The following is a 25426-nucleotide window of genomic DNA, read 5'->3' as shown; positions in this document are numbered from 1 at the left end:
TTTCGATATTAAAATAGAATATTCGTATAATAATATTCAGTATGTCGTAAATGGTCATTCCTGACATCCTAACTTGAGATGATTGTCCTGTTCTTCTTTAGGAAACACATGCCACGACACGGCCCTGTAACTCCGACATTAACCAGGACCCCATATAGAGTGCCTTAGGGAGCAGCAAAGCTGCTCATTACAATCATGACATCACATTTCTGGCTGCGGAGGTCAATCAGTGTACATTGAGCAAACAGGGCTCATTTGTTTGACAGCTTTTAGAGCAGCGTTGGCACCGCACCCTCTCAGGCTCTAGGCTGGCATCCAGCGGGCACAGAGAGGGTCCCGGTGGGGAGAGAGAGCAGAGCGTGCCCAGGCGAGCGCTCCAGCTCAGGGAATGCCAGGGAGGGCTAATGTGCCCCCCTCCCCTTCCCTCTCAGTGGGTCTTGTACACCAATCGGCTGATTTATCCTCCTGAAATGGTCACAAACTGGGCCTCTTAGAAACACGTAAAAGCTTCTACAAGTGATCATCAGGCCGCTTCCTAAAAGGCTTTATGTACTGATCTGACACTTTCTACACTTTTGGTGCAAGCTGATTCTGGGCACATCTTGGCCTGCACCTGAAAATAACCTGACTATAACTTACTGCTATCAAACTGTCACTTTGTTGAAGGGAATTTTATTATGTGTCCCCATGTATAAGATTGGGAAACATTACACAGTCCTGTACAACAGGATTCTACTCACTCACACACACACACACACACACACACACACACACACACACACACACACACACACACACACACAGACACACTCATACACACATATATACAGACACATACACAGAGACTGACAGACACATACACACACTCTGTGAGGTTGGACAGTAGTCCTTACCTGCTGCTAATTATAGTGGGTGACGGCACACCTTTCTGGCACCGGGGTGATCTGTCATTGACAGGCCCACAGCGCCGCGCTGACTGTGAGAGGGAGTGATATCTCGCGGTAAAATATGTATGACATCAAAAAGCCTTAAAGGTTATTACAAATTAATAATGAGTAGTGGGGCTAGAGTGGTAAAAAATAGCTCTCCCACGGTGTCGTGTTTAAATGTTTAATTCAACATGCTCCGGGAATGAAGCTGGACTGCCTCCGAGCAGATCCAGCATGCCTCCCCAGACCGTCTGTCCACACCCTGGAACATGCCTGCTGGGACTCTATACAGACATGCTAGGATGGACATTCATAATTAATACTCTGCATGCATGATCATTCATTTGGCTCCCCCACCCCGTGCTTTTCCTGAGAAGGTGTCGTGCCTTTATCTGCACTTCTTTCAGCAAACACGGATGTTCAGAAAGTGAGGGTTTGGTCGTATTAAAGCTCAAATTCTCTGTAGGGTAACACGACACCGAAAATCTCTTCTCTGAAGTTGCATCGAATCATTGCCCCTGAACACCTCACGCTAATGTCTGAAGACACTGTACAAAATTGCCTTGTTTATGCCTGTAATGTAAGCTGTCTGTTCCAGTGTCGCTCACTCTCAGTGGAGCCGGCGATGGTGGCAGCCGAGTCTGGAGTGAATTTGCCGGGCGACTACCTGGGAAACATCAACAGTCATTAATTATGTAAAACTCTCCTCACAGTGGGAGCAGAGCGCTGCATACAACTGCAGCGCCGACTCCTATTAGAGTCAATGTACTCTACAATGAGCCCCTGCTGCCTAGGGGTGGAGGGATTATCAACCTTCACCCCTCCCCACACCCCCCCCCCTCCTCCACACACACACTCCTACAACACACACACACACATTCAGGATTGCAGTTTTATTAAGTTTTGCACAAATGTGCGTGTGTGTTTAGCCGAGGAGGAGAATGAGACGAGGCTCTGCGCTCTGTCTCTCTCCACTAGCCGCTCCATCATTCACTCCTCTCCGTTTCACTTCCCATGATTTGATTTTTTCCCCCCTTCTTCTCCTCCGGAGTTGCCAGCTTCCCTGCATTCTCAATAAAACAAGAAAAAAGAGGAGAATCTGACAGGATAAATGATATCTCACGCCAGAACGGGGGAACATTGGAGGAGGACGGTTTCGAAGCTGATAGGGCTGTCACCGGCAGTGCCCTAACACCGTATCACCTAGCCTGACCTGTCGTCAATGGGAAGTCCCTTCTCAACAGACAAGAAGACATGACGATTCTCACCGTGTTTTTTTTTTTTTTTTTTTACACTCCTGGTCTTTGGAAAAAGATAGCAAAGATACCGTTCTCCTTCTCTCGGCCAGACTGTCGGACTCCAGGTCATCTTTGTTTCTCCTTTGTTCTCCAGCGGCGAGTGTTTTCTCGTGTCTGTTGCTCGTTCATCAGCCGCCCCTTCTCTGAGTGGACGCGGCTTTGGCATGATGTTCCTCAGCAGTGAAACAAAGGCAGGGCTGACATCTGTAATTAATTAGGCTATTATGCATTCTGCAATGATAATTGCCTTACTGGAAAGTCACCAGCCTTCTGAGAGGCTGAGAGAGGAGAGGTGGTCGGCGAACTCGATCCATCATGGAGGAAGGCTCTCTCTCTCTCTGTCGGCCTCTCTCACCTTGACTGTTGTCGGCCGGGTCCGGATAAACATTGTCAACAGTTGTCAGAGAGGTAGATATTTGCAGCTGTGGGTTCCCCCCCGGCCAAGCAGGCCCCTTGGGGGAATGCCAGGGGTCTACGGCGGCACAGAGGCTGGAGGCTGGCACACACGCTCAGGCCGTGCCACCCCATCTGCTGTGGTCTAGGTCACTGGGGCACGCAGTCCGAGAATTGGGCCACTTTGTCTTCGCAAACAGCCTTCACCTACTGTGACCCTGGCTCCTCTCTCTCTCGTTCTCTCTCTCTCTCCATCTCTCTCTCTCCCTCTCTCCCTCTTTCCACCTCTCCCCTTGTTTCTATAATTGTTTTACAGTTTGACCCTGTTTGTTCATGTACTTTCCATTTCTCCTCACCACTTCCTGTTTCGCTCCATCTCTCCCCCTCTCGGCACCTTCCCCCAACTCCTCTCTCCATATCTCCTGTCACTACATCTCGGACGTCCTTCTGCGCAGACACACAGTCTCCCACCTGTAGGTTGCCCTGTTCCTCAAACATCTCCAAGAGCCTGTTCTCCGACACAAAGCCCACCGCTCGTTCGAACTACAGAGACGTCTAGAGAAGACTTTGTTTTCCTTCATCTTCGTCCTGACTTCCTTTATCTCCGTCCATGACTTTGCTGTGACTTTGAGGCGTTGCATTTGAGGCGTTCGCGTCAAGTTTTTTTTCTCAGTGCGGGTGGAGTTCCTTGGTTGGATGTACCACCCGCGCTGGGAGAAATGGAGAGAGAGAGAGAGACAGAGAGAGAGAGACAGAGAGAGAGAGAGAGAGAGAGAGAGAGAGAGAGAGAGGTGGGGGTGGGGGGGCTGGCAGACACCTGCAGGATAGCAGGGTCTTTGATCCGAGTTTAACGTCGTGCTGTGTTCTGCCTCACGCGGAGCTCACGGTGGCTTGTCCGTCAGGATTACGGCTGCCGCTCCGCCTTGATCTGCTGGAGATCTCCTCGCGCCTGGCTGGGTGTCGTTAGTACCCAACACACACACACACGCTCTGCCGGAGCCTCACCTGAGGGGCCCGTACCTGCAGCCCTCTCCCCCCTCACAAATACAGTGTCGGCCCACTTGATTGATTAGCTCAGCTCAAGCTGTTCCAAAGTGTCCTCTGATAACAGACCTCATCCACACAGTCAGGTCGAATGCGAGGCAGAAGAATATGATTGTGGCCGGTCGGGGTTCTCCGGCGTGGACGATGACAGGGGGGGGGGGGGGCGGCGTTCCGCCTGGGGAGAGCCACAGCGGCGTCCGTGAGCGAGACGGCGAGATGAGTGACAGGTGCTGCTGATTGGAATTGACGTGGGGACGGGATGTGTGTCGGAGAGGCCTGACTGCTCATCTCGCCGGGCGGGGGGGACGGGGGCGTCGCGGCCGTGGCGTAACCTCTCCTCGCGGAGGAGTGTCACCCAGAATAAAGCCCCTCAAACCAAATGCAACGCGCGTGTTTGCGCGTGTACTCGATATGTGCATGCGTAAGCATCTCTGCTTTGGCACGTTTGTGTGTGGCACGCACGCCACAACGTGTGTGTGTGTGTGTGTGTGTGTGTCTGCGGGCGTAAGGAACGCGTGCGTGTGTGTCCCTCTCCCTCAGTGTGTGTTTACATCCGTCACCTCTCCCCCGCCCACCTCCTCCCTCTCTCTTCTCCACCTCCTCCTCCCTCTCTCTCCACCTCCTCCTCCCTCTCTCTCCTCCACCTCCTCCTCCTCTCTCTTCTCCACCTCCTCCTCTCTCCCTCTCTCTCTCCTCCACCTCCTCTCTCTTCTCCACCTCCTCCTCTCTCCCTCTCTCTCTCCTCCACCTCCTCGCCCTGGCACTCCAGTCCTCAGGACTAACGCCGGGGTGTTTGGTGTTTTCATAACCTGCACAGTCCTTGGAGGCTGTTGTGACTGGCTACATTATGAGGTGGTGGGGGCCTCTCAGTGTGTTGGTCTAATAAGCCTGGAGCATCACAGGGGGTGTTGTGACACGCTGTCAGGCCTGGGCTGGGATAGCTGGCTCTGGGCAGGGGAGGACGAGGGCTCCCATGATGGTGCTCTGACCTTTGCATCATGGGGAAGATGACAGGTAATTTCGAGGCCTCTGGGAGCGTGGAACCATACAGTCCCCCTTCCCTTATCTCTCGCCTCTCTTCATGCACCACCGGTAACCACATTCTCCTCACATCGCTCGCACGTGTGCGAGCCCACTCTCACACACACTCAGGCACAGGTCTGCACACGGACACTTGCAAGCACACACACATACACATGAAAACACTCGCACACACACACATACATACACTGCGGGAGGCTTCGCAGAGACACCCACCCCACACCCCCACCATCGTCCCAAACTCTAATCACCTGCATCACCACACACCCCACCCTCAAACACCTCAAATCACAGGAGGTGGCAAACTAGTAAGGCTGAGGAGAAGGAAAAAAAGCGATGATTTAGAGTGATAATTGCATAATCACCAGTTGTGATAATTGTAATTGATGACTGCATAATTGCTAATTGCAGTCTTTATGGGTACCTCTCTCTCTCTCTTGCCTTTTCTCTGTGTCTGTAGCAGTCCTCATGTCTGTGTGTCTCTCTCTTTCTCTATATATCTCTATGTCTCTCTCTCTATCTCTCTGTCTATCTCTCTCTGCCACTCCATCATGCCTGCCTATGTATACACACGGAAGTCTGTCCACGCCCACCGCACACACACACACACACTCTAGTGTGCGTATTCTCCTCGGTTTATCAGTAAGTATTTCCCAACAGTGTTGTCCCACAGGCCAGTGTTCAGCCCACGCTGTCTGGTCCTCCGTGAAGAGTTATGGACCTCCTCTAACAGGTTTCCTGTCTCTCCTCTCTGGGGTCTAACCCTGCTTGTAAAACCTGCTCCGAGTCCCTCCCAACAGTAGCCATGTTCTTCCTGTTATCATCAGACAAGCCTGAGAGGGAAGTGGTGGTTGTTGTCGGCTATTGTCTCCGCGATAGCTGTCCTGGCTCCTGCCAGCGAGCAGCCGGAGAACGCTAGCTAATCCCATGTGTTCGACTGGATGCGGATTAGCATTGAGGCAAAGATGAAGACGAATCTCACATCAGCGCACATTATGCCCGACACCTCGGAGTGCTTTGATGGTGGTGGTGCGGGGGGGGGGGGGGGGGGGGGGGTTGGGGGCGGGTCGGAGGATAGGGGGGTGAGATGGAGGGGTATGCGTAGCGAGTGCTAACGTGATTGGGCATCAGGCAGGCGTGTGATTGATGTCTCTGCTGGCGTCTGTAGGCAGGTTAATGGTGTGATTGTGGAGGTAATCTCCGTGTTCTCTCGTTAAAGGATGATGGAGGGCCAGGAGACCCCCTTGTCTGTGGAAAACCGAGCCTGTTGCACGCATGCAGTCTCGGGCGCTTCACATAGGCGGTCGAGGGTCCTTTCAGATGTGTGTTCCCCAGTCAGGACAGAAAAACACCGAAGTGTTTACCTTGTTCTGCGTGTTTCTGGTGATGCTGCTAACTCAGTGCACACTGAGGTCTTACTGCTGACCCAACATCCTCACGTCATGTCCTGGAAAGAGAGGGGGATGGGGGGGCAGGGGGGGGGGCTGAGTGAAACAACACTGTAGCTGGCAGTCGGCTGAGAGCTGCAGACTATTGCATCTGTATCGATTAGACTCTAGCCTTTCCATTTTCCATGAACTGTGGCCAGCAGCTCCGAGGCGGAGTGATGGGAGGAATTTGCTTGATCTTTATGATATTTCTTTAAATGTGATGCTGTCGTTAGGCCTCCCCTGGGAAGACACAAGCCATTTCCAGTAAATCAAGAGCTCTCTTGTCTCTCTCTCTCTCTCTTTCTCTCTCTCCCTCTCTCTCTGTTTTACACAGTTGTTATTTATAACCACCCTAAACAGTTCCCCCACCGATCCCATAACTGTTTTCCGTCCTCGTACCAAAATGATATTTCTGAACTGTCCAACCAATAAAGCACCGCCCAGACTCCCCATGCTCGTGACCCCCCTCACCAGAATCCACTGTGGGCGATCAGATAAAAGCTGTAATCAACACTGACAGGAATGACATAGACAATAGATGACAATCATTTGGATTCAGTTTGCTGCTGCTGCTCTCTTCCGTCATTCCGACGGAAGAGAGCTGATCTGATTTAGTGTCGCGGAGAGTAGCCAGGACATTGAGGCTCGGACGCGGACGTCCTCTGACTTCCAGAACAGGAGCGCTCGGAGGGCTCTAACCCACATACCCACCAGCACAGGTGCTCTCTCCATGGGGCCAGGTGGTGGCTAATTCCCTTCCTTTGTCCCTCCTAATGAATCGTTAATTGGTTTTGCGTCGCCCGTGGAGTGGAGCGTAGCAGGTGCTGAGCGCGGGGGTCACAGAGGCCCGCGCATGCTGACCTGCCTCCTGGTGCACGCCAGCACCTACATTTAGCAGGCCAAATGTCACCTCGCAAAACGCCAAGGAACTGGAGGAAAAGGGGCCAGTGGACCCCTCAGTACACTGAATGCTCCTGAACGCACGCCCTGCCAGAAAAAAATCAGTGGCGTGGCTATGCCAAACAGTTGTTTTGGTATCACATACCAGCTTGTTTCGCAAACTATTTATCCATGTGTTCACTTAGTTTTGACTGAGTTTGACAATGTTTCAGCATAGGGGGAAGGTACTAACCAGATACTTCTACTAGTGAGAAAAGAGGAACCTGACCAGATGGGAGGCTTTTGGTAGAACAGTCACACCGGGAGAGAGAAGTGACACTTCCAGTGGTGCAGACCAGATCAGATATGGCAGTTGATGACTTATCACATTGCATATCTGCCCGGAAATGACGCGGTCTGCGTGTAGTCCATGTGTTGTGGTACTAAACAGTATGTGATGTGCTTCCTGGTATTCATTGTGATGCTGTGTCCCCCCTGCAGGTTACGGTAGCTCAGTATGTGATGTGCTTCCTGGTATTCATTGTGATGTTGTCCCCCCCCTGCAGGTGGTAGCTCTGAACAAGCGCAGTAAAGAGGCCGAAACAGCGTTCCTGGGAATCTACAAGCAGCTCATCGAAGCCCCAGGTGAGACTTCCACGCCAACAACTCAACAACAGCAGCATTACTCTCAGTAACAACACCCCGTAGGAAACCGTTCACCCGGGGTGAACTGCATAGTGATCGACCGGACCAGTGTTCAACCAAGTGCACCAAAATAACAGTTCTTGTTGTTCACGTCGACAGATACAGTAGGGGCAAAAAAAACACTTGAAGGCGTTCCCAGACACGATGGCACCGTTGCCTGAATAAACCGTCTTAGAAAGCTCCGGAACTCTGTGTGGGGCCTCTTCAGAGCGCGGCGCCGGTCCTTGAGGGTGGCATCGCTGAGGAGAGCACACCCTTGTGGAGATGAGCTGTTGATTGTGGAGGGCCAATTAAAGCCCAACTGTAGCTCGTTTTAGTGTGGAGCGCAGGCCTGATGAGGCCAGCAGGGAAAGAGAGAGAGAGAAAGAGATAGAGAAAGAGAGAGAGAAGAAAGAGAGAGAGAGAAAGAGAAAGAATAAAAGAGAGAGAGATACAGAGGGAGACATTGTGTTTTTCTCTGTTGTTGTTTGCTGCCAGGGCAAACATACAGTATTGCTCTTTGTTGCAGGAGAAGGGAGCATGAAGCAGCCCAATCTCCAGCTTAGATCAGAGGAACACTCGTGGCGAGAGGAGAGAATGCTGTTTACAGATTCAATGAATACAAGATAAAAGTGTGTGTCATAGACCGAGCGTGGCAGCAACTGACTTTTAAAGGTCTCCATTTTTCCTTGAAGTCTCCTTCTTGATATTGCACCACATACTTTGAATGGAGTTATTTCCTTGATAAGAAAGTCTGTCTTTGAAGATCTATTCAGTTTGATTTCCTGACCTATACCTTCCTGTAGCAAAGGCTTAATGGATGCCAGCAATGGCAATGTAGAGGTACAAAGGCGTAATATTTTAAAACACGACAGGACATTGACACACAGACGCAGCCCTCAGATCCCAAGTTGTATGGGGATGGGTTCAAGAAAAGAGAGAGTCGGGTCAATCCTTCTCTTTCGTAGATACAGTCTGCTTCATCCAGCTCAGGTGGCCGTTCCATTTGTCTGTTTTGAACATCAAACAGTGTTGAGAAAGACCCTGCCTATTCCGTGCCCACCTATCTTCCCGTGAGCTCTGTGGATTCCGAGTCTTGCTGTCTGTGTAAACCGCAGCGCCGACAGACAGGCCGCCGCAGGTTTCATCGGGTGACCCCGCATTAGCATACCCAGATGCTTATCTGCATGTGACCTTACCTGGAGCACCGCCAGCGCTAGCGTCAGGTTGGCAGGGTGACTCTGTGTCAGTGTGGACCCGGCTCCTGTATGAAGCAGTCAGGGGTATGTGTGGTCTTGTCCTCCACTTCAGCTTTATTTAAGCTGAATGTTCAACTCCAGTCCAGTTCTAATGATTTTTTGCCCGATTTTACAAAGTAGCCAACTGCCAAAGTAGCCAACCGATGCCCTATATGTGGGAAGTCTCAACAATTAGGTTAGATTTTTTGTTCTTTTACCCCCTCTCTGTTTAGGAAAAGGAGTCACAACAGCAACACGGTTTCTATATTGGCCCCCGTGCAGAATCTGCCATCTGTGAGGTGGGCTGCGCTAGACTAAGCCTGTTTATCATTGCGAATCTTGCCGGTCTTGTCCAAGGTCACCCCCCTGCCCAGAATGGATCGCTCCAGGTACACCAGAGGACAGTCATTTGGCTGTGGTCCCCTATTTCTCTCCCTCCTCCCCTCTGACACAACACTGAGCTTTCCCACCATCCCCCCCCCCAACAAACGCTTCAGCTCATGTATTTTTAATCCAGAGACAGATGCAATTATTCTTTACACGCCGTCCTCGTTAATCTTAATGCCGTTATTACTATTCATCGCGGACGATTCCACCCCTCACCCCCCCCCCCCCCTTATTATTTCATTTGAAAAGGTCTTTCCATCCCGGTCTGTGTGGCGACACACTGAGGCTTCCCGTCCAATCAGAGCGGGCCAGCAGCCAGAGTTAATGAATGCATGAAGGGAGACGGGGAGGGGGAGGGGCCAGGGCGCCTACTCAATATGTGACCTGTTGTTGTATCCTGTTATCAGTGACGCCTGGTGTCAGATGTCAGTTATCCACAATGAGCTTATTGAAGGAAAAGATGATGCATCTGTTGCATCATGGGTCGTTCAAACTCAATGCTGTGCCACTGTTGTCATTTACATATGGACATGCAGTCCACTGATGAGCACACAAACACACTGTACAGGACGATCCAATACATCGCTCTTCTTCTTTTGACCAGTAACATTATGGCTGCATCCGGGTTGGATGTTACGTCTTTTTAATGTTAAGTCAGCAAGTGGATCCAACACCCAGCTACTGTAATAAACACAACATTGCAGTCTTGGATGTTTCTGGACACAGCTTAGGGTGGTGCACTTTGTTTTGACAAAGAAACTAATGGAGCGTGACAGAATGGCCATAACCAGTTTAGCTATCCTGAGCTGTTGTGCAGGGCAGGGTTTGCGTTGCCAAGAAGCGGAATACATTTTCTTGAACCTGTTTGAACCTGAATTGAATCTTTCTTCCAGTCACAGAGCTCACCATACACCATGGAAAGCAATTACTTTGACCTGTTCTCTCAATCTGGCTGATTGATTGAGGGTTCTCTAAGCCTTATAGTGTACATATCCCCTTGTACCACCATATTCACCCAATTCTGGGATAGAATAGTGATTGTGTGTCAAAATCCGTCCTCCATAGTTTTGTGATTAGTGTACATCCAAGCTTTCTTAGTTCTTAGTATTGGAAGGGAGAAGGAGGCCCATTCCTTGTTTTCAGTGGTTTCACAGAGCAGTGCAGCTCTCCCCCCCCCCCCCCGTCTCCCTCCTCTTCCTGTCTCTCTCACGTCTCTCCGCCTCGCCCCTCACCCCTCTCTTTCTCTCTCTCCCCCCCCTCTACGTCCCTCTTCACGGTGACGGAGAGCGCAGCGTTTTGAAGGTTGCCGTTTGTTGCCGCCTCTGTCGGGGCCCCTGTCGCCAGGGGCGTAGCCCCGAGACTGGCGCTCAAGGTGTTTGCTCTGCCTCCTCTCCGCTCCGCACACACACTCCTCCCCCAGGATCACCTCTCCGTTCCCCCCCTCTCTCTCTCTCTCTCCGGCTCTCTCTCTCTCTCCCTCTCTCTCTCTCTCTCTCTCTCTCTCCCCGGCTCTCCCTCTCTCCTCCCTCTCTCTCTCTCTCTCCCTCTCTCTCTCTCTCTCTCCCCGGCTCTCCCTCTCTCCTCCCTCTCTCTCTCTCTCTCTCTCTCCCTCTCTCTCTCTCTCTCTCTCTCCCCGGCTCTCCCTCTCTCCTCCCTCTCTCTCTCTCTCTCTCTCCCTCTCTCTCTCTCTCTCTCCCCGGCTCTCCCTCTCTCCTCCCTCTCTCTCTCTCTCTCCCTCTCTCTCTCTCCCCGGCTCTCCCTCTCTCCTCCCTCTCTCTCCTGAAGAACACAGCAGCTTTCATCTGAGCGGGGAGCTCACTAACCCTGTGTGAAGACGCCAATCTGAATACACTCCTCAGAGTGTGTGTGTTTGTGTGTGTGTGTGTCAGGCCGTCTGCAGGACTGAGGTGTGGAGCGGGGTAATCAGTAAGGGCAACAGTGCTTGCTAGTGGTGACCGCTGGTACTACCAGAGGGTACAAGTCAGTGCACAAAACCATGCATCTTGAACCGTCACATCACGTCTCTGTCGAATTTGAACTTTTACAAATCCTCCACGTCATACTGACCTCTCTTAATTCCACCGCGGCTTTGATGTAATGAGGAGGTCGGAACAGAGCCTAATGACCTTTGCCGGTTGACCTGTTCCAATCTACGTGAGACTTCAGTTGACCCCGAACGGCCGCCAATTCACGATGGCACACAGTTAAGAGAGAGGCTTAGCCCACAAGGCATAACGGGTGGGATTTCATTATAACGGTGCAGCTGAGTGGCCTACCTTCAATCAGAAGATGGGGGGAAACTCAAGAGAGCCGAGTGCATGTGCGTGCGTCACGGTGGTATCTGAAACAAGAGCGTGTAAGAGCTGATGGAAAATGAAAGCTCTCTGGGCGGGACGAGATTATGCACGAGTGATTAATAAGAGCAGTAATAAACAAAGGCCCAGGAGATGTTTGAGGTGCTTAATAATGCATTATGTTCATAAAAGAGCCGAGCCTCGCCAATAGATCCCCGTGGAGACGGAGACCCCAGAGGGAGCCAGAGTGTGTGTGTGTGTGTGTGTGTGAGAGAGAGAGAGAGAGAGAGAGAGAGAGAGAGAGAGAGAGAGAGAGAGAGAGAGAGAGAGAGAGGGTGAGGCTTAATGATGAGACTGAGACTCAAATATGCACTAGGGTCAATTTTTACCCATCTTTTTCCAACTTTGGTGATTTAACACAGTTTTCGGTACGAGAGTCACATGATCTACTGTGATAGGTCAAATAGAATTGGTCATCAATGCTGTTCAGGCTGTGGCCAACTTGTCTTTTTAGAATTAAAAGAGGCAACTTGTCTGCTGTGCGAGTTTTGCTGCATGTTTGCAATGGAGCAACTTTGCTATTGAAAAGATAGTTATTGACGTTATCCTGTTTATGTCCTTCAATCTGTCTGGCGGCTGTTTGTTAGGAAAACACACAAAAGAGAAGGTTAAGGAGTTTACCTTTCAGCTTGGCCTTCAACATCCTGTACTAGAACTTGTGCTGTCAATCTTTTTTGTCTCTCAGTATCACACTCCCTCCTTCTCTCTCACGTCTTTCTCCCTTTCTCCTGCACATCAAGGTAAAGAGGCAGACTTCATTTTGCTCTTTGAATATCAAGTGTTTACTGGTCATGGAGTGGCAAAGTGTTCATCAAGTGGCACAGGGAACTATTTTATACTGCATCCTGTCAAATGAGTTTTAGGTCAACACGAATATTCCTCTTATTTTAATTACAGCAAAAACAACTGAAAGTTTTGACAGTGTGTGTCATGTCAAACATTGTTTCTTTGTTTTATTTTACCTTTGAACACTGTCTCGAAGTGAAAGTTTGTTCACGTATGAAGATAAGGATGTCCACAGTCAGTCTGCCAATTAATAACAGACAGAAAACACGGCCGACCAACTGTTCAGTCACGTTCACGGAAAAAGTCTTACAACATGATTACTGTTTGTTGCAACAGTATTATCAACGTGTTTTTGGACCTTGAAGACCACTACAAGAAGAAGAAGAAAAAATGTGTTTTGAATGAAAAGAAAAAACCTTGAAGCACAGCCTTGTAAATTAATTTGTTCGTGTTGTATGATGGGAACACAGCTGGGCTCATTAACATGCGCACAACAAATAATTATAGCGTTTTTTCCTTCTCTCCAGCCAGCCAGTGCTCGGCTAATGGGCTTGCTGGGTTAATTATGTCAGAGCGTAATTACACAGGGCCCAGGGAGACGTAATGGTGCACCCCGCTGAGCCCACACCGGCTAATGATGGTGTATCGCTGACAGGGCCAAGACGGACCGCCCCGACACACCTGCTTGTCTTGGCTCACTCTGCCCTCATTCGCCCGCATGTACCCCCCCAACCCCACCCAACCACCACTCACCCACTGGGACACCCACCCAACCAGCCACCCACTTGGACACACAGGATCAACCCATCTTCCACCCATCTTCCAGCTCCTCCATCCGTCCGTCCTCCCTCTCCTCTGCTTGGCCTTGCTGTCGGAGCAGCGGTGGCCCTCTCCTCCACCAGGCTGGGAGGGTCCTGTACGTCCACAAAGCTGCACCCAGCTGTGAGATGAGCAAGAACAGAGAAACGGCACGGTAGCAGCCGCTCGGAGCCAGTCATGGGAACCTCATTAAGTTATCTGTAAGACTGATGCAAACTCAGCTCATATCCATGTTGTTAAGGCCCCCACTGGTGCCGTCCAACCACTGGCTTACTGGCTAATGTTACTGGAAAAACAAGCAACACTTGAGAAACATATGGGCGGTTTATTCTGGATCCTGAATGACTGCGTGTGTTTGCTGTCCAGGGGAATGGACAGACGCGTGTCAACTATGACCTCATGAGCTCGTCTCCTCGTGTCTTTCGACTCATCAGCACCTTGGCCCAGCCAGTCACGGTGATTCACGTGTCGATGGATCTTTGTTTCATAGGCGACGACAATACATTAATGTGCTTTGATTTATGATACTCGGTGAGGTGCTGTCGTGCTATCAGTTATCTTGACCTCGGGGCAGACATCCGATCAGACGTAATTAAGATAAGGACTGAATTAAAAAATGTAAAAAAAAAAATATTGCGTAGAGAGTCTCACTGGATTGGAAAACAGAGACTTGGACAGGCCTTATGTCTTGATTGCGAGAAACCCCTTGAGCTTAGCAATATGATCTCCCCTGGTATAATTGCCGAGGATGGTGTAGATGTGTGCTTTTTTATTCTGGAGATTTGCTGTTAAAGAGTTGCCCTTAAAAGAATTTCCAACGCTGCTTATTAGCGGCGTCAATTAGCAGGACTATTCTCCACGGTCATCAACATTCTTCTCTCCCTCAACCTTAGCAATTGCCGACCGTGCACCCTCGGGGGGCATCCCTGCTGTTCTGCTCTTTGACGGGGTTAATTTAGTAAACAGACTTAAGTTTCATCCCTTCATTTTATGTCTGACTTTTACTTTTCCCCCTCTCCGCAGATTGATAATCCTTGCTTGTCTGAGTGTGAGAGATCCCTGACTGTAATCTCAGTCCTTTGATCACTAAAAGTTGAAAGCATATATGGGAAAGAGGCTGATAAAGTGATTTCTGTGACAGAGGGTCGATAGAATAGCCTTGTTTTAAGTCGTCCTGTTTGTCTTAAGAGGGCTGAGCTCTTAAATGTGATGTCCCATGTGACTGATGCAATATCTCCAGAGCTGGTGTAACAGTGAACACAGAAAGCGTTTGACTGTAAACGTTCCTGGGAAAGTAGTTCAATCAATTATGATGTCCAAATGTTTCTGACGAAAGTTCAGACGTGGCAATGGCAGCACAGTATTTCAACAAATTGCTCATTTAGAGTTTAAAGTTGAATGGCGTCTCTGAATAGCGTTTATTTTGTTTTTTAGTTTTTTTTTGCTAGTGTTTTTTTGAATATATATTTTTTTGAACTGCCTGTCTAGGTTCTTTTGTCTGTTGAAGTTTTAACATCTTTGGTTATGACTTTGTGAAAAGTCACTTCAATCAGGACTCAGGCGGAAGGATCCAGTCGAGATCCACATAGCAACCGAGACAAGTGGATGAAAGCTTCGATAGGAAAGTTTGTGCAGCAAAGCAACGATTTTCTCCTCTTTTGGAGTTTTGAAGGGCTGGTATGTGTGTGCGAGAGAGAGAGAGAGAGAGAGAGAGAGAGAGAGAGAGAGAGAGAGAGAGAGAGAGAGAGAGGGAGAGAGGGAGAGAGGGAGAGAGGGAGAGAGGGAGAGAGGGAGAGAGAGGGAGAGAGCAAAAGAGAGAGAATATATATGTATGTGTGTCTCTCTACATCCTCCCCCCCCCTCGTCAGTCGTCTCCCCTGAGTCTCCCTCTCTGTGCTTTGGCACTAGAAGTCACCTCCTTTGGTGTGCGCCAGGCAGGTACACAACAGGAGCCGCTCTCCCTCTCAGAGCTGTTGAACTTTTCGGGAGGGGAAGAAAGGGAAGGAGGAAGATTAAAAACAGCCCTGTGATGTGGAGTGCTGAGGCGCCCCCCTGAGAATTCCTGGCATAATAATTTAAATGATCAAATGATACAGAGGAGACTTGTTAGCAGAGAAACAGCCTCCTAGTTGGCCTCGTGGGGCTTGGCTGCCGCGCATGCATTGCAAAACAGCTCCTCTGTTGTGCTAAAGAATCCCGCTCTTTTTTTTTCTCCTCTCCTTCTTCTTCTTCTCTTCAGGAGTAGACTTTTTTCCACACTTTGTTGAATGTGCCTAGGTGTATACCTGGGACCCGCCGAATCCCAAGTAGAACACCTCGCTGCAGTCTCGTGGCGTTCATTTTCATCTATCTTCTGGAGAGCGATCGGTTTCAAACGTGTCCGTGTCAGTAGATTTGAAAGGAGAGAAGCCCTCTACTCATGTCATTAGGTCTAGCTTGTGTGAGATTTTCAAAGAGGTCTCAGTGGAGAGAATGCCACAGTCACTCTTGGAACCATCTCTCAGTGCTATATTCTTTCGCTTGGTACTGTGGCACAGAAGGAGACCTTATCATAACTTTAACATGTCTTATAAGTTACTTAATGAGCACTTTCATATTCACTCAGTATTGAAATAAAGTACAGTATGTCCCCCATAAACCAGAATCAGTATTTATTGTTTGTGTCTGTGTGTGTGTGTGTGTGTGTGTGTGTCCGCAGACCCAGCTCCCGTTCTGGAGGCCACACACACTCTGGAGGAGAGGCTACAGCAGCTGCAAGGCGAGGCCCCGGGCAGCGAGGCCCTGGTCAGGGAGATCAGCGGGCACTGGAGGAGACACCTGGAGTGCCTTGACAAGCCAGGTGAGAGCCACAGAGCAGTATATTAGGGACTCACAGGTTTGGCAGACATTAAAACTGCCTCGTAAAAAACAACTCCATCACCGGAATGCCAGATCGACTCAGTGTGCCTGATATCTTTGTTATCATCTGCGGCGAGCAACCCTTTGTCACACTAAATTGTAAAAAGGCCTGTAAACATAAAATGGGATTGGAGTTGTCTCCTTGGCAGGGGGACAGCCGCACTGTGACTTACCTCTCCTCTCTGTTCCCAGACAACTCAGAGGCAGGGCCAGCGTCGGTGTCAGACGAGGTGTCCAGGCGGACAGGACGAGGGATGACCCCCAACAGCACCCACCCCCCCAGAGCCCCTGGCTCCCCTCAACACAACCACCAGGAGCCGGCCGACGGGTGAGACCCGAGCACCCCCCAGCCCTGACCCCCACCCTCCCCCCCCCCCCCCGCCTCCCCACCTCCCTCACCGCTCTCCTCTGGGTGGATGTGATGATGTGCATGTACAGTCAAGCCTGCGTTGGATCAGTGTCCCTCAGGGCTGCAGTGACAGCAGGCTGTTCTTCTCTCGCAGGGACGCGGGTAGCGACACCACTCTGGCTGACAGACTGTGTGAAGCCGAGGAGAGGATCCATGTGCTGCATTCATGTAAGGGTCTTAAAAAAAAATAAAAAAAGGATCTGTTTCATCTGTCGGTTTGATCTGTTTATGAAAGCGTCTGAGGCCGCTATGGGGTCAAAGGTCACGTCTAAGTCCTCCCGCTGTCCCTGTTTGCAGCCCTGAACACCGCCCAGGCAGAGCTGCTGGATCTGAGGTGCAAATACGACCAGGAGAAGGCCAACAAGTAAGAGCTTTAACCTTGAAGCTTGTTTACTGCCGGAATGTCAAATGTGTCCCTGTTTAGTCCACTTCACTTCTGAATACTTCACCTTCACGCTGTACTTCTCTAACCAGTGTGATGGTGTTCTTCCAGATACCCCTGCCTTGGGTGTGCAAACACAACAATGATTGCTTTGTTACCAATCAGCTGTGCTCACTCAAGTCAGGGTCTCTTTCCTCTATTCAATATTCCTGTGTCCAACAGGACCTCAGGAATCCATTTTAAAAGCACAATGAGAGTGACTCAGCAGCTAATGCAGGACGATGAGAGAGGTCTGTGCTTTTGGCTAGGCCTTGACAGCCCTCAAGAAAAATTGCTCCATTTAAAGATTGCTTCAGAAAACACTCTACCTTGTCCCACTCTCTGAGTGCAATGTATCCAGCTCACGCCTGAAATGAAGCTGAAGTTATATGAAGGATGTCGATAGACATTCAAGGTAAACACCCTTTTGTTTGGGTTCTGCTATGGAGCACTGTGAGCTGCTAATGGATTTTCTCCCGGGCTTAATCCACAGTGCCATTGAGCTAGGTTTTCCCGACCCAATGCCATCCATTTTGTTGGATTGGTAGAATTTTTCTGTTAGACCGACCTGTCATGTTTTGAAGCACCTCTTTTGTGCGTGTGTATGTGTGTGCGTGAGTGCATGTGCGTGCGTGAGAGCCCGTGCAAGTTTGGGTGTGGCGAGGAGGCTGTCGTGTGTGAGGACGTCGGACACGACATACTAAAAACACGGATCCCTGACCCATCCCATCCCCCCTTTCCCTCCCTCCCCCCCTACCTCCCCCCCCTCCCTCCCCCCTCCCTCTCTTCCTCCCTCTCTCCCTCCCTCCCTCCCTCCCTCCCTCTCTCCGCAGGCCTCAGTCTCCATTACTCTCACTGGCCGTTTCCTCAGTTCTGATAAGAAAGACAATTTGTCTGTCTCAGTCTGGGTATATGACCAGTCAATCAATACAAAATGTTCCATACTGCACAAGTTCATTAGGTGTGGACATCATGACACCTGTTACCTTGTACTGTTCACGCGGTCCCATCCATTCCACTGTCGACTTGTCGTCTTCTCAGAGATCCCTACTCTACACAGTTTGGACGTTCCATAGATGTTCCATAGACGTTCCATAGACGTTCCATAGATGTTCCATAGACGTTCCATAGACGTTCCATAGACGTTCCATAGACGTTCCATAGACACTTAGATCTTATTCACTCTTAGAATGGAATATCTTTGTTTGAATTGTAAAATGTTGCTTTGTAATACTTGACTTGTTAGTAAAAAAAAAGAAGGTGTTTGAGTCAGTACTTTGCTACAGTTGTCACATAATGTCAGGTGAGATGAAGGAGCAGAAAGAGAGAGAGTTCGCATATCGTTAGATGGAAACGCAAACTCAGATTTTCTCTTAGAACGAAATTAGTGAAATGGAAAGACTTTCTTTGTCCTGAGAAACGTCCTAAATCTATGTGCATATTTTAATCAATCTCCCCGTCCTCGTTAATGCATCTTTCTCCACCTTTTGAAAATCAAGTCCCAAGTGTGTAAAAGGAAACTGTTGAACTTCAAACAAACCTCATGAATAATCTCGCCGAGACTCTATTTAAATGAGACTTCTGTGATTGTTGGATGTATGGAGGTACGTCTGAGAGCAGTTTCACCAGAGAACTCTGGTGTAGGAACTCAGTCGTACTCTGTGTGTTCCTGGTCACGTGGTGCTACAGCATGTCTACAGCGATGCTTCGCCGACGCCAGAGTGGGAATTTACAATGAAGCGATGATGTGTGGACACTCTGGCGATGTGTGAAAGCAACGTGTTGGCCATGTTTCAGCACAACGCTAAAAACAGTGAAGTGAGCATATTGTCTGTACTTGACATCACACTGCCGTGTGATGCCCCGTCAGTAAAGGCTGCGGTGTTTTGCTGCGTCTCTTTCAGGACGGAGGAGGTCGGCGCGATCATGACAAACCTCGAGCGAGCCAACCAGGTGAGTGGGAGCTGTCTTCGGCAGCCCTTTGATTGAGATGCTCCGTCGCTAAGGTAATCACTCCTCTAATCAAGCCTCCGGCTTAATTAGACACCCCGCGTCCTGCGCCTGCCCCCCTCCCCCCCCTCAAACCCCCCCCCCGCCCCAGGCCCCAGTCCCCTCCCCCGAGCCTGTGATTAGACAGAGTAAACCCCGGCCCCCCCATCTGTGGGCATGCCGCGGCAACACGCCGGCGCTCAGCAGAGGACAGGAGACTTGCCGTGCGCCACTGCAGACGGAGCGCCGTGCGCCGGGGCTCTTAGTTACCTCACTGCCCTGATTGCTTCCTTTCCTAGTGATTTCGCTTCTGTTCTCTCTCTCCTCTCTCTCTCTCTCTCTCTCTCTCTCTCTCTCTCTCTCTCTCTCTCTCTCTCTCTCTCTCTCTCTCTCCTGTCCTCCCTCTACTTTCTCTCTCTCTCTATGTCGCAACTCTTAGATAAATGTTCTCAAAATGAATCATTAATTATCATGCCGGGTGTTACAGAGCAGGTAAACAGTTTGGGAAGAAAGTGCGCTGGCTAAACAGCCCCCCTCAGCTGAATGGAGTGGTAGGTGTGCCCTGCAGGGCCTGGGCGCCAGCCTCAGCCTCTCTCTGGTCGAGCGATGGGTGGGAGGAGGGGAGGGGGGGGGGGCGGGGGTGATCGCACATTCTTTGCTTCTCCTCTCACCCTGTTCGCTCGCACATCTGCTGATTGACAGGTGTGGTCTGGTCTAGTTGGTGAGAAGGTCTAATGCTGTGATGATGTCACTTCTGTCTGTAGAAAGCAGAGATGGCCCAGAGGGAGGTGGAGAGGCTGAAGGAGCAGCTGGCTGGTGCCCACAGCGGCGCCACCCCCTGGAGCTGCCATCCACCAGAGGGGGCTAGTGGGGTAAGCCTTTCTCCTCTCTTCCATCAGATGTTTGAAGCTAAACCGATAATAATATTCAGTGACCGAAAAACTGTGATATGATATTTAACCGATGTGCTAATTGGTTTTGTAAATATTATTTCCTATATTTCCTTTTTTTTTTTTTACGAAGAAAATCACATCTCGGCTCGCGCAAAGTGTGATTCGTGAAGGACAACACTCCGAGCTGTCTTTGGTGTCTCTTTAATCCCTTCGTCTCTCACCTTCTCCCCCTCTCTCGCACGCGTCCTCTCGCCCTGCCAGGAGAGGGAAGGGAAGGGAGAGGTGGAGGCCTCTCTCCTGGCCAAAGACAGAGAGACCCTCCGGCTGCTGGAGAATGTTCAGAGACTGCAGTTCACACTGCAGGAAGTCCAGGACACCTCGGCCAATCAGATCCTAGAGCTGGAACGCCAGCTGGCCTATAAGACTGAAGCTATTGAGGTGTCTGAGCTCAGTATTTCCTGATTCACGTGCATGAATAGGTTCTCAGTGCTCGGTGAGATGTTATAAATATGCTTAATCTCTTTGTCCTTTTCAGAGATTAGAGGCTAAACTGCAATCCCAGATTGACTATGAAGAGATTAAAACAGAACTCAGGTGAGGCAGACATTTTCGATCACAGAATGGAAACGAACACCACGTAACATAGATATAAACAACACAGACTCAACATACTCACCGTTTTCCTTTCTAGTATCCTGAAGGTAATGAAGCTGGCATCAGCCAATGGCAGCTCGTCCCAGGTGAGATATTTGTTCTTTTCTCACTCGCCTTATTTTTCCACACTCCTTTTTTTTTATACACAGTTGTTCATTTTATTACAAAACACTTTTGTTTTCCTCCTAATGTTCCACTGCTGTCAGGGAAGAAAAAGTACACCAGCGCCATTGAATGCCTCATTGACCATCATCCATTGTAGGGATATGTACAGTCACTGTAATTGATTAATCGAAATGTTACTCCTTTATGTGTGTGTGTGTGTGTGTTTCCCTGTCTGGGTCTGTGTGTGACTATGTGTTCCGTCCCCATTAGGGCTCATCCAAGGCTGCAGAAGCTCTTTTGCTGGACAAAGAGGCCTTTCTTCCATCTCACAAGTACCTTGTGGATAAGACCCACATCCTGCACAGCAACGGTACAGCAGCACACTCTATTATTCCAGTTATTGTAAAGCATCGACTCTTATTGAGGTATCAGGGTATCATGTGACATGGTCTGTCTTCGTTGTCTATGGGGACTTTATGTAGAGCATTTGTTGAAGCGTGTAGGTCATGCAGTGGTGGAGTTAGTCATGCCAGTCTTGAGTGTGTGGCTTGGCCCGCTGTGTGTGCAGATGAGGACCAGCCGCAAGAGTCGGCCAGGGAGGGAGCGAGGCCGTCTGGACCCCACTCCTCCTCCTCCCAGGCAGACGGCCGTGCCTCCCCCAGCCCAGGCCCCCCCACCCTGGACGGGTCGTTCTCCAGCTACGACCTCCCCCGCCCCTTCTCCGTGTCGCCCTGCTCCGGGGACAGACTCTCCGGGGACCACATCCTCCACAAGCAGCTGCTCTCCCCGCTCTTTAAGAAGGAGGGCAGCGGCCTCATGGCCTTCCCCACTGCCCTCTACGCAGCCAAAGCAGCCCTTATGTCGACCAATCAGGGGCCTGCCGGGGCCGGGGGCGTGGAGGCTGGCCTGCCCAGCGACCAATCAGAGAGCGGGAGCTCCACGGCGGGAGACGAGGACCAGTTGGACACGGCGGAGATCGCCTTCCAGGTCAAGGAGCAGCTGCTGAAGCACAACATTGGCCAGCGTGTGTTTGGTCACTACGTGCTGGGCCTATCACAGGGCTCCGTCAGCGAGATCCTGGCCCGGCCCAAACCCTGGAGGAAGCTGACGGTGAAAGGCAAGGAGCCTTTCATTAAGATGAAGCAATTCCTGTCCGACGAGCAGAACATCCTGGCTCTCCGGACCATCCAGGTTCGCCAGAGAGGTGAGTCGATGTAACAGATCAGGAGATCCAGCATGACTGAGGATTCAAAACAATTCCCCATGAAAAATATTAAATAAATAAATACAGATTTTAGTTTTCTCTACTGCAGTTTCTCTGTACTGCTCTATGAATCGATGAAGTGTTTTTCTTCAACTGTGGTTTTCTCAGCGAGGATTTCTTCTTCTTTGTGCTGCGTGTTGATGTGCTGAAGCTGGGTGGTTTAGCCGTTGGACCATTCTGCGTTTTAACCTTTTAATCCGCCAGGCCCACACCCTTAACTTATTCACAGCAGCTCCCTCTCCCATGTTTGTTGTGTCACTTCTCAACTTTGTTTTCTCCCTGGATCCACAGCTTTTGAAAGTTCAGCTTCCCCTCCACTGCAACCTCGCATGCCTAGATCTCAAAGGCAGCCATTGATCTAGCAGTCAAAAGCAAAGCCTTGGAACTGCTCTCTGATCAACCATCCCACTCAGCTTCTCTCTCTTTCCCTCTCTCCCCCTCTCTCTCTGTCTCACTGTTACCCTTTCTGTCATAGGGAGCATCACTCCTCGTATCCGAACTCCCGAAACTGGGTCAGACGACGCCATTAAGAATATCTTGGAGCAGGCCAAGAAGGAGATCCAGTCTCAGAGAGGAGGTGGGACAACATCGACTTACAGATCACAACACACATAATGGATAAGACACCTTAGTGTTTGTCGTGAAAACGCTCATGATGCTGGATAATTGAATTCTATACCAGAATTGTTGTTTGTTGTCAGGTGTGTAATATAGTGGGTAGTCAGGGTGAATGCGCCAAGTTCTAAGAGAGTGTCCGTGCTGTTCTCTGCAGGGGATGGGAAGTCGTCTCTGGGAAGCGTGTCGGGCAGGAGCAGCAACGGAGCGGGCAGCAGCTCCGACGACACCATCAAGAACATCCTGGAGCAGGCCAGGAGGGAGATGCAGGCACAGCAGCACGCCCTGATGGAGATGGAGTCCTGCGGCCGGGCGTCCGCCTCCAGCGTCGGGGCCCAGGTGGAGCGCCTGGGGCCCCCGGAGCCCTCCAAGGGCCTGCCCTTACCCGCCTTCATCAAGCAGGAGGAGGGGAGCTCGGTGACGGTGTGCATGGCCAACCCCACCAGCGGGCCCCAGACTCCCCTGAGTGTCATCTCCCCCGCCGCCTTCGTGCAGAACATCATCCGCAAGGTCAAGTCCGAGATCGGCGAGGCCGGCACTTACTTCGACCAGCACTGGTCTGTGGAGCGGGGCCCCATAGGCGTGGTCGGGACTCTGGGCCCCAGCTCCCGGCCCTTCACCTCCGTGTCTCCCTCCCTGTCCTCCTCCTCCTCCTCGGGGCCCTCAGCCCCGCCCCGGACCTGGCCCCGTCTGGAGAACGGAGAGTGTCTGTCCAACAGCGAGGAGGCATCTGCCGCCGAGGAGGAGCCGGGGATGGGCCGGCCCGTGGAGGTGAAGGTGGAGTCGGACATGTCTGTGAGCGGGGAGTCCCCTGGTCCTGGCCGCCTGTCCTACTACCCAGCGTACATCCCCCGCACCCTGAAACCCACCGTGCCCCCCCTGACCCCGGAACAGTACGAGCTGTACATGTACCGCGAGGTGGACACCCTCGAACTGACGCGGCAGGTCAAAGAGAAGCTGGCCAAGAACGGGATCTGTCAAAGGATCTTTGGTGAAAAGGTGAGAAGTCATCTTGCAATTTTTGGGGATAACATAAATAGGAATGATACAAGTATCTCTTGCTGACAGGTTTTGATCGTACTATTACGATGTATGAAATGATAAAAATTTTAATGTTTTTATTGAATCCTGTACACTACTGCCCTCTAGTGGTTATTCATGTGCATCACTTCTCATTGAACTGAATGGTAACCTGTGGCTTTCGTCTTGCCCAGGTGCTAGGCCTGTCTCAGGGCAGTGTCAGTGACATGCTGTCTCGGCCCAAGCCCTGGAGCAAGCTTACCCAGAAAGGCCGGGAGCCCTTCATCCGTATGCAGCTGTGGCTACTGGACCAGCTGGGCCAGGGCCTCAACCATCTCCCCAGCCACAGCCTCTCTCTAGGTAGGGTAGACACACACACAATAACATTAAAACACACACACACAAAGACTCACACACATTACACGTGGTGACATTTCCAAGTTGTATTTAACACATAGCGGTGTACACCCTAGATCTTACAGCACAGTATAGAACAGGTCCTCAGGGCACCCTGTCCTGCATGTTTTAGATGTTTCCCTGCTCCAGCACACCTGTTTCAAATGAATGGGTTGTTATCAAGTTGTGTGGAATCCGGGTAATGACCATTCATTTGAATCAGGTGTGCTGGAGCAGGGAAACATCTAAAACATGCAGGACAGGGTGCCCTGAGGACCAGGGTTGGCCACCCCTGGTATAGAACAACCTTTGGATGAAACTTTATTGACACTGCTCCCCATCGTTGATACCCAACCCCCCAGACAAAAGTCCTGTGAACACCCAGTCGTCGCCCTCCCCGCCTCCCAGCCCGGCAGAAAGCCACCCCAGCCCGCTGGTGGAGCCTGTCAGCCTGGCTCTGGAGAGCAGCAAGGAGAACCAGCAGCCTGAAGGTCTGGGCCCGGGCCTCCACCCAGAGGGAGGGAAGTCCACCCCCTGTCTGCTGTCCCTGTCCCAGCCCCACACCCCCCTGGGCATCCAGGAACTGGTGTCCATGTCCCCTGAGCTGGACACTTATGCCATCACCAAGAAGGTCAAAGAGGTACTCACAGACAACAACCTCGGTGAGTCTCTTCTGGGGTGGATTATGACACTGCTTCTGGTTTGAAAGAAAACTAGTATCTTGCTTGTGGCGTTTGTTGTTTACACTCGTGTGTGTGTGTGTGTGTATGTGTGTGTGAGACTTTTTAATACAGACCATTCTAGTAATATCCATAAGCACTATCTGCATGTTTATTTGAATAAAACCTCAAATGTGTTGAATGAATAAAAGGTCTTGTAATGTCATGTAACTTGTGGACGTGTGCCCCAGGCCAACGGCTGTTTGGGGAGAGCATCCTGGGTCTGACCCAGGGCTCCGTCTCAGACCTGCTCTCCAGACCCAAACCCTGGCACAAGCTCAGCCTCAAAGGGAGGGAGCCCTTCGTCCGCATGCAGCTGTGGCTCAACGACCCCCACAACGTGGACAAGCTGAGGGACATGAAGAAGATGGAGAAAAAGGGTGAGCGTCTCTTCCGACTCCGTCTGATTTGTTGTGACTTTCTTAGAAAAGCTGCTTTCTTTTTTAACGACGATCTGTCTGCTGCCGTCCCCTCAGCATACTTAAAGAGGCGGTACGGGCTGTTAAGCACGGGCTCAGACAGCGACTCTCCCAGCGTCCACTCTGAGTGTGTGAGCCCAGCGCTGGCCTCCCTGGACCTGTGCCCCTACAGCCAGGTGAAGAAGGTCCGGGTGGTTCTCGGTGCCGAGGAAAAGGAGGCCCTGAGGAAGGCTTATCTCCTGGAGCCCTACCCCTCCCAGAACACCATCGAAATGCTGGCCGCCCGGCTACATCTAAAAACCAACACTGTCATCAACTGGTTCCACAACTACAGGTCAGGTT

The 25426-nt window shown here is 50.8% G+C and overlaps 1 protein-coding gene across 2 annotated transcripts in view; it reads left to right on the top strand.

Moving 5' to 3' along the window:
- cux2b (cut-like homeobox 2b) overlaps positions 1-25426 on the top strand; it is a 69434-nt gene that overhangs the window by 40053 nt on the left and 3955 nt on the right. For both annotated transcript variants that reach the window (XM_062454282.1, XM_062454283.1), the window contains exons 4-21: positions 7581-7659; positions 15981-16121; positions 16373-16508; positions 16684-16757; positions 16887-16953; positions 18915-18963; positions 19764-19871; positions 20154-20330; positions 20428-20486; positions 20584-20632; positions 20922-21021; positions 21220-21855; positions 22391-22492; positions 22688-23529; positions 23745-23910; positions 24309-24608; positions 24857-25045; positions 25142-25418. In XM_062454282.1, coding sequence (XP_062310266.1) covers positions 7581-7659; positions 15981-16121; positions 16373-16508; positions 16684-16757; positions 16887-16953; positions 18915-18963; positions 19764-19871; positions 20154-20330; positions 20428-20486; positions 20584-20632; positions 20922-21021; positions 21220-21855; positions 22391-22492; positions 22688-23529; positions 23745-23910; positions 24309-24608; positions 24857-25045; positions 25142-25418 — 3551 coding nt within the window. The remainder of the gene's footprint in view (positions 1-7580; positions 7660-15980; positions 16122-16372; positions 16509-16683; positions 16758-16886; positions 16954-18914; positions 18964-19763; positions 19872-20153; positions 20331-20427; positions 20487-20583; positions 20633-20921; positions 21022-21219; positions 21856-22390; positions 22493-22687; positions 23530-23744; positions 23911-24308; positions 24609-24856; positions 25046-25141; positions 25419-25426) is intronic.

Source organism: Osmerus eperlanus, chromosome 28 (assembly GCF_963692335.1).
Source record: "Osmerus eperlanus chromosome 28, fOsmEpe2.1, whole genome shotgun sequence".
Lineage (NCBI taxonomy): Eukaryota > Metazoa > Chordata > Actinopteri > Osmeriformes > Osmeridae > Osmerus > Osmerus eperlanus.
This window is presented reverse-complemented; position numbering and strand designations above follow the sequence as displayed.